The sequence below is a fragment of the Ascaphus truei genome, chromosome 2 (genome assembly GCF_040206685.1).
Source record: "Ascaphus truei isolate aAscTru1 chromosome 2, aAscTru1.hap1, whole genome shotgun sequence".
In the NCBI taxonomy this organism is placed as follows: domain Eukaryota; kingdom Metazoa; phylum Chordata; class Amphibia; order Anura; family Ascaphidae; genus Ascaphus; species Ascaphus truei.
Window position 1 is genome coordinate 254,060,970 of NC_134484.1, and position 9,011 is coordinate 254,069,980.

At 43.0% G+C, this 9,011-nt stretch overlaps 1 protein-coding gene across 1 annotated transcript in view; it reads left to right on the forward strand.

Moving 5' to 3' along the window:
• Nucleotides 1-8,699, forward strand: part of LOC142487226 (uncharacterized) — a 155,481-nt gene extending 146,782 nt beyond the window's left edge. Inside the window, exons 15-16 of the mRNA XM_075586117.1 lie at nt 5,578-5,943; nt 8,029-8,699. Coding sequence (XP_075442232.1) covers nt 5,578-5,943; nt 8,029-8,114 — 452 coding nt within the window. The 3' untranslated portion in view covers nt 8,115-8,699. The remainder of the gene's footprint in view (nt 1-5,577; nt 5,944-8,028) is intronic.
• The last annotated feature ends 312 nt before the right edge of the window (nt 8,700-9,011 follow it).

Below are 9,011 nucleotides of genomic sequence, written 5' to 3' on the forward strand. Positions count from 1 at the left end.
CTTCATAAATCCATGCTGACTATTACTAATAATTTTGTTTTCCATTAGGTATTCCTGAATATTATCCCGTATTAAAGCTTCAAGTAGTTGCCCTACTATTGAAGTCAGGCTTACAGGTCTGTAATTCCCCGGGTGTGATCTAGCTCCCTTTTTAAATATAGGCACCACATCTGCTTTACGACAATCTTGTGGTACTGAGCCTGTGGAAATGGAGTCCTTGAATATTAAATATAATGGTTTTGCTATTACTGAGCTTAACTCCTTGAGAACTCTTGGATGTATGCCATCGGGGCCAGGCGCCTTATTCACTTTCATTTTTTCAAGTCGCTTATGAACTTCTTCCTCAGTTAACCAATTGGTCATTAATATGGAGGTTGTGGCTTCCTCCTGTGGCGCTACTATTGAACTTGATTCTTCCCTGGTAAACACAGAGGCAAAGAATTTGTTTAATACCTCTGCTTTCTCCTTATCTCCAATAATCTTCCTACCCATCTCAAACTGAAAGGGTCCTATATTTTCTTTTCTCATTTTTTTGTTATTAAGGTACTTAAAGAACTTTTTAGGGTTGACCTTACTTTCTATTGCAATCCTTTTTTCATTATCCATTTTTGCTAATTTAATTGCCCTTTTGCAATTTTTGTTACATTCCTTATAATTCTGATACAATGTCTCTGTCCCTTCTGACTTAAAGAATCTAAACGCTTCCTCTTCTTGTCCATTTCCTCCCCTACCTGTTTATTTAGCCACATTGGTTTTGACTTATTTCTTTTATACTTATTACCCAAGGGTATACACTGATAAGTGTGCTTTTCTAATAATGTTTTAAAGACTGCCCATTTATCTTCTACATTTTTCCCTGCAAAAACATCATCCCATTGTATTACTACTAGATTAGACCTCAGTTTATTAAAGTCTGCCTTTCTAAAGTTTAAAGTCTTTGTTGAACCCAAGTAATCTGTTTTTTGATCATTTATTTCAAATGAGACCATGTTATGATCACTGTTACCAAATGTTCCAGGACTTGAATATTTGTTATTACTTCTACATTGTTTGATATGACCAAATCCAGAACTGCCCCTCTCCTGGTTGGTTCCTCAATAATTTGGGTCATATAATTATCTTTAAGCACCCCCAAAAACCTGTTTCCTTTTGTTGTAACGCGAATCTCATTGCCCCAGTCTATGTCTGGATAATTAAAATCCCCCATTATGCAAACATGACCCAGTTTTGATGCCTTCTCCATTTGCAAATGTATTTTAGCTTCCTCAATCTCACAGATATTTGGTGGTTTATAGCATATTCCCACAAACATTTTCTTTATACTTTTACCTTCACTGCTAATTTCTATCCACAAGGTCTCTACATTTTTATCATTCCCTTCATAGACATCATCCCTTATAATAGGTTTTAGATCTGGTTTAACATATAGACATACTCCACCTCCCCTTGTATTTGTTCGATCCTTCCGAAAAAGAGAATACCCCTTTAAATTAACTGTCCAGTCATGAGTTTCATCCCACCATGTTTCAGTAATGCCTATGATATCATACTGCTCCATTGTAGCTATTAATTCAAGCTCCCCCATTTTATCTGTCAGGCTTCTTGCATTAGCAAGCATACATTTAAGTTTTTTTTCAGCCTGTACTATTATCTTATCTGCTCCTTCCTTTCTGCTCCCACTTGGTTTAGTCTTTAGAAGTTTTCTAGTATTATCTCTATTTACTATGGGTATCTCACTGCTTGTCAAACTTGCACTTGCCCCCATTCTACCTCCATACCACCTTGTATCCTCATCTATTCCATTTAGTTCATTATCTGTTTCATTCCCCTCCCCCCTTCATCCTAAATACTTGTAATGGCCGTCTCTGGTATTTAAGGCCGTCTTCCACTCGTCGCCCTGTCTTATCCGTACAAGATTATAAGCACCACGCAAATCTAATTTTGAGAAAATGGTAGCTCCTTGGAGGCAATCAAAAAGCTCGGAGATAAGGGGAAGCGGGTAGCGGTTCTTTAAGGTGATCTTGTTTAACCTTGTTTAATTGTCTATGCAAGGGCGAAGAGAACCATCCTTTTCCTTAACAAAGAAAAACCCTGCTCCAGCTGGGGTTGAGGAATTGTGGATAAAACCTTTCTTAAAATTCTCTTGAATATACTCCGACGTGGCTTTGGTTTCAGATAGAGACAGGGGATAAAATTTACCTCTGGGTAAGACAGACCCTGGCAAGAGATCAATAGGGCAGTCAAAAGGGCGATGAGGAGGAAGAACTTCGGATCATACCTTATCAAACACATCCTTGAATTAAGCATAGACTTCGGGAAGAACACTTTTATCCTCTTTGGGAGAAATTAGGCTGCAAATCTGTTGAGTAGACTTCAAGCAAGTTTTGATGCAACGGGGACTCCATTGGTTGGGTTCTTTATCAGTCCAATCAAATTGTGGATTATGTGGCTGTAACCATGGCAGTCCTAGAATTACCTTTACAGATAGAGTCTAGATGACATCCAAGAAAATGGCCTCCTGATGGCCATCTGTAGTAAGAAGGGTAAATCTGCCAGTTTCCAGAGAGATCAACGCCGGTTGAAGTAGGCGTCCGTCTATGGCTTCCAATCCGACAGGCACGGCTTTATGAATGACAGGAATGTTATGTTTGAGAGCGAAGCTATGGTCAATATTTGCCCCTAGAACCTGAATCAGTAAAGGCAGAGGTAGTGACCTGGAGGTTGACCCCTTTGAGGGAGATGGGTAGCATGATCCGAGTAGGACGGATTTCTGGGAGAGTCGGGGAAGGAGAGATAGTGCCCAACGAGATTCCCAGGTACCTCATTGAGCGCTGGCGTTTCCCGGTTTGAGCGGGCAGGAAATAACTTGATGGTCGGAGTGACCACAATAGTGACAAAGTCCATTGGCACGTCTGCGCTGCCTCTCCGAGAAGGACAACCGGTGGCTTCCCAGCTGCATGGGTTTCGGATCATCTAGAGGCGGCGGATCTGTAGGGGAAAAATGAAACGCCAGTGATCTGGCCGGAAGCAGCCGAGGACGTTTGACCTTCCTCTCCTGAAGACGCTGGTCCACTCTAATGCAGATAGCAATAAGTTCCTCCAGGTCAGCAGGGCGTTCTTGAGCAGCAAGTTCATCCTTAAAGCTGCAGTTCAGTCAATATCCTGCATGTGTGTTTTTTTTTAATAAATCAGTTCTGTAGTAAGAAAAAATACTTTTAGCATTTTCTGTTTTTAAAAAAACAACTTTGAAAGACCAATTTTCTTGTATTCTATTTTAACAACCATTTACTAAGGCACGGCCCCTTCATGTCCTGTCACAAGCCCTGGCACACCCCTTTCTCAGCCCTGCCCTCCCTCTAGCACATGTCAGTGCAGGAGTGCTCATGAATATTCATGAGCTTCCACTGAGTGACAGAAGCAGAGGAAAAACATATCCCATATCTAAAGGTGTTGCCAAATTTCGCCGATCAATTCATGAAGAACGAATTGACTGGCAGCTATACAGTTCTTTAGGTAATTAGAGATTGCCCACATGAAAGTATTGAATTAAAAAAAAAAAAAAAAAGAAGACAAAAAAGACTGAACTGCAGCTTTAAGAGAGTCAGATAAACCTTGCCGACAGAGCCTCATTATTCCAGCCTGTTTCAGCTGCTATGATACGAAATTCCAGGGCATAACGAGCGACTGGACGCGAACCCTGGAAAATGTGAAAAAGGGAAGATACAGCAGTCACCTTACAGCCTGGAGTGTCAAAGACATGTCTGAATTCCATAGTGAAGTGGTAGAGATTCTGTGTCAGTTCGGGTCTCCGTTTCTAGATGGGGGAGGCCCATGCCAGAGCGTCTCCGGAAAGTAGAGCGATTATGTATGCCACCTTGGATTTTGCAGAGAGAAAGCGAGAAGGGATTAACTCGAGTTGGATAGCACATTGGTTAAGGAAACCCCGACACCCATGAGGATCACCACAGTAGCGATTAGGAGTACTCAGATGGGGTTCAGCAGAAGGATGGGTATCTGGTGACAGGAAAGGGGTCGCGGGTCTCAGAGGACTGGCCTGCTGGATTTGCAAGGGAAGGGCCCCAAAGAATTGCACAAGGGCAGCAACACAAGTCTCAAGTTGGGAGCATCAGTCCACAACGGAGGACAGGGCCTGGCCCATTTCAGTGGGGTCCACGTTTGTGGGGCTGAGCATACTGTAACGCTGTGCTCACCACAAACAAGGCGGGACCCCGGTACTTAGGTGGGAATAGGAATAACGCCACCCTCAGCCACGGGGGCATGTCTGGAGTGCGGAAGGTCAGGCAGCCGGGTCAGGATTGGAGAGGGTAGAATGGTCAAGTACTTGCCGAGGTCTGAGGTAGGAGCCAATAGAATGGTCAGTGTCCGTTTAGCTGTTCTCAGGGGTTAGAGCCAGTAGAAACGTAGAGGCCCTTAGCCGTGGTCGGGATTGAAGAGATGCGGAAGGTCAGAGGTAAGCCGGGTCGGTGAGCCAGAAGTGCGGAGTCCAAGGTAAAGCCGGGTCGGTACACAGGTGATCAATCTAAAACAAGGTAACTGAGACAAGGCAAGGCAGGACAAGGAACCACAAAGTGGTAGAACAACGCTAACTGGAACTATGCTCAGCCAAAGTGCAAGTGGCATAGCTGAGCATATATGATGAAGCAAGACCAATGAGAGACGGGGGCGGAGCGGAGGCGCGGCCTCCGCAGAGGCACTAATAGGGAGACAGATACAGGAGACAGGTGAGCATGATAACGAGCGTTGACGCGCAGCTTGGGAGCGGTGCACACGCGTCACATGTGCGCGCCGCGCAATGTTATTGCGCGTCACAAGCGGGGAGCGATGTCAAAAAAGCTCCTGCGGGAGCACGTGCGCACCATATGGATGCGCGGGGATGCGCGAGAGAATAGGTAAGGAGTGAGTGCACCGGGCGGGACGCGCTCCCCGATTCCTTACATTATGCAATGTTCTTCATCACGTATCCAACTCTTTTCTCTGTTTTTCTTACTAGTCAATGAGCTTTTTTCTACTAATATTCTTGTATTCTTACCCCTTTCTGCCGCTGCGTATACTGGAAGTTGTTTTTCTTGTGTAATGATGTGAGCCAGCAGCGGAGTGACTATTGAATTGGAAACGTATATGTTATATACATATAACATATATATGTTATATATGTCTCACAAGCCCTTGTTGATTGGTCTCCTGTTTTCTTGTCTGTCACATATTTGGATAATCTCACTGTCTCATAGACCTCTGCTGGCCCTTCCTCTCCTCGCTATGCTTTGTTTACATAATGTTTTTCCATAAAGGGGCAGACCCACATTGCGGGGTCAACAATATTTTTTGTCAAACAATTTATCAGTGTAATTGGCTTCCTTTAGAAAGATTCAATCATGCTTAAGCTGTTTTAGATTAAACTGGTCGTATCTTGCAAACAAAATGAATCCTTTTTGATTCTGTAGCTCTGTGTTTGTAATTATAATATCATATCAAAATCTGATGTACTGTATTTTAACATTTGTTGGGGAATATTCAGTGTATTTTCAAGTGAATTGTATTTTTTTTTTTACTTTACAGAGCCTACGACTAATTACACCCCAAACCAGCTGTTTCCATCTGTCTCACAGTTTAATGTCCGAGGGCCCATCACTGAACCAAGGTTTCCATTGTCTATTGGGTCTGCATCAAACATACCTCAAGGCCAATGGCCCTATCGGACGCCTCCTCCTTACACAGCAGTTCAACAAGTTCCCCCTTGTGTTGTCCCATTCCCACAAGGAATGCCACCACCAGCTATGCCCCCTGATGTATCCGGAGTTTTCCCACCAGGCTTCCCCTTGCCTAAGGATGAGGCTAATTTTTTTGCCAGCATAAAGAAAATGGAGGTTCCAGAGGTGGTTACTACATTGAACAATATAGTTGCTACAAACCCAGCCTTCAGAGGTAATGTTATTATGGAGATCTCCGTAGGATCTAGTGTGCACTCAACAGTCACCAATCAGGCACATGAACTGGTACATGTCAGTTTGTCTGTTTGCAATACCATTTAATTTACCAACAGGAGAGTAGATGCAATTATTGTTACAGATTCCGGTTTTAGGTTTTAACTGAAAAATATCACCGACTGATCATCTAGCACTTCTGATTAAAAACAATAAAAATCAGAAATTAAGCAATTACTTGTTGAGCTCAGTTTTTTTGTACCAGCCCAACAATAAGGGGAGTATGGAAACTCAAATGTCTTTGTTTTCACTGAACATTGATTTAAATTTTTTGAATACAATGAAAACATCAGAAATACACCCCCAACCCCCCATATCTTACAAGTAGATTAACACCCTAATTATAGTGTATAGAGAGTTTAAAGATATCTCTGGTCTCTTCATATTTACTGCCAGGGCCACATGGCAGCTTTTATTTTTGGAGATCCTTCTTTATTGCTTTATGCTTATAGACTAAACCAATGCCCTATTTGGAGAACCATGCAATACTCCTTTAAAAAAAAAATTGTTTGTGTGCCGTGCATGCGCATTTTATGTGAAACTTATTTGTCCCTGTTTTGCCACAGAAATTGTATTTGTGACAAAACACAAAGAAGTTTCACTTAGAACACGCGTGCTCTGCACACACTGCCTGTTTTAGCTATTTGCACTTTTATATTTATACTAGCTGAATTTATTTTGTGTGCATGACTGTGTGTGACTGTGTGTGCGCGCGTGACTGTGTGTGACTGTGTGTGCCTGTGACTGAGTGTGATTGTGTGTGCATGCACATTACTGCGTGTGTGCGCGTGACTGTGTGTGTGCGTGCGTGTGACTGTGTGTGCGTGTGACTGTGTGTGCGCGTGACTCTGTGGATGACTCTGTGGGTGACTGACTGACCTGGGTGGGTGGGTGACTGGGTAGGTAACTGACTGACTGGGAGGGTGACTGACTGTGTGCGTGACTGTGTGTAGGGTTGTGCGACTGTGTTTGTGGGTGGGTTACTGACTGTGTGGGTTGGTGATTGGGTGTGTGTGTGGGTGTATGGGTGACTCTGTATAGAGGGGCCCACCTGTGCAGCATAAAGATCGGAAGGCATCCAGGCGGCTGATTCTGGGGTCCTGCGCGTGCGCGCGGTACCGGGCAGGCCTGCTATATTGCGAATGTGGTTCTGTGCATGCACGCCGCGGATCACAACCTGTTCTCCGCGCATGTGAATGGTGTTAACCTCGGTGCGGCCTGGAATGGTGTTTTTTGTGTGCGCGTGACTGTGTGTGTGCGTGTGCGCCTGACTGTGTGCGTGACTGTGTGGTTGACTCTGTGGGTGACTGACTGACCTAGGTGAGTGACTAACTGAATGAGTGGGTAACTGACTGTGGGTGACTGACTGGATGGGTGGGTTGGTGTGTGGGTGTATGGGTGACTGTATACAGGGGGCCGACCTGTATAGCAGAGATTGGAAGGGTTCCAGACGGCTGATTCTGGGGTTCTGCACACGCGTGCTGCGAGCCGCAGCTGTGTATGGTGCCGGCCGCGCGTGCACACGGCAACAGCTGTGCTTGCGCACAGCAGCGGCCGCACCTGCTGTATTGTGAATGTGGAGAGGCGACTATTTGGTTTGTGCATGCGCGCCGCGGCTCACAACCTGTTCTGCGCATGCGTATAGTGTTAACCTCAGTGCGGCCTGGAATTGTGTTTTTTGCGCATGCGTGAGCGGCACGCGCGACAGGCACGTGCCCATTAGGAGCGTGACGTCACCCGCGTTACTGTTTTTCGTTTCAAGGTGTGGATTTTTTCCCAGGAAAACTCTGTAGGTGCCAGCAAAGAAGTTTCACTTCAATAAGAAATTGATTGTATATTCAGCTGTTCAAATTTGTGTGTATCGTGCCTAATAAGCTTAAGAACCTTTCACATAAGAGAACAAATAGCTATTTTATTTATACAACTTTATATTGACATTTAGTATTTTGTTGACTAATATACTGTAGTTGCAGTTTCGAAAAGAGGCCGTTATTACATAAATTGACATATTTCTTCCTTTGTGTAGGAATTCATGTTCCAAGCCTGATGAGACATTTGGCCGAAAGTGGAAGACTGAAAACTCCAAGTGACACCAGATATCTGCAGCAATAAGAAATAAAGCATTGACCTTATTTCTAGATTTGTTGAAAATTCCATCTAAAATAAATTTTCTAATGTGTTGTAACATTGTGACCTTTTAATTGATTTAAAGGGACTGAATCTCAAATACTTTTAAAAAGTGAATACATTATTTTTACTTTTAAATTGCTTCAAATTGACATTTCTGTAAATATGTACCTAAATAGACATATTCCATCTTAACACCGTTTTTATGTTCTTATTTGACAAACTTCTGAAACCTCATAGGTTTCCTGTTCAAGTGTACACAAGATTCCAAATGCTTCTAGCTACACTTTATTGCATATTGTAGCTTTTGTAGTTCTACAGATGTAAGCCGTTTTATTTTCCCAGGACTAGGGTTTGCCGAGGTCTTTTCTTTCTGGTAAACCGCAAAATATTAGTCTGGCTACTGTACATCTCTATGTTTCTTTTTAAGTGATCTTCCAAAGTCAATCATTTGGGCTCCGGTTTAGTTTCCTTATTATTAGATAATAATTTGTTGGTGCCGAAACCTCATATCTCGCTTATGACTGTGGGAACTCAGTGTATATGTCCATCCATTTATTACATCTTCATTAAAAGATTATACAATAATATTTGTTTCTGTGCAAAATGTTGCATGCCCATAAAATGTTGATGCAATACCAAATTATTTCTCTGTAAATTTCTACTTTACCCTCTATATCTTTTAAAATACACTTCCTAAATATCATTGTCTTCTCTTAAGCAGTGTAATTGCTTAATATTTTTACATTTCTTCTACATCCTCTATGGCAGTCATAATAATGGGTTTACTCCTCCAACCAGCTGAGGTAGGACAAGTCCTTCCTAAAACCTCCATATATTAGGGGCAGGGCCGTCTTAACAGCATTATAGGCCCCCGGGCGA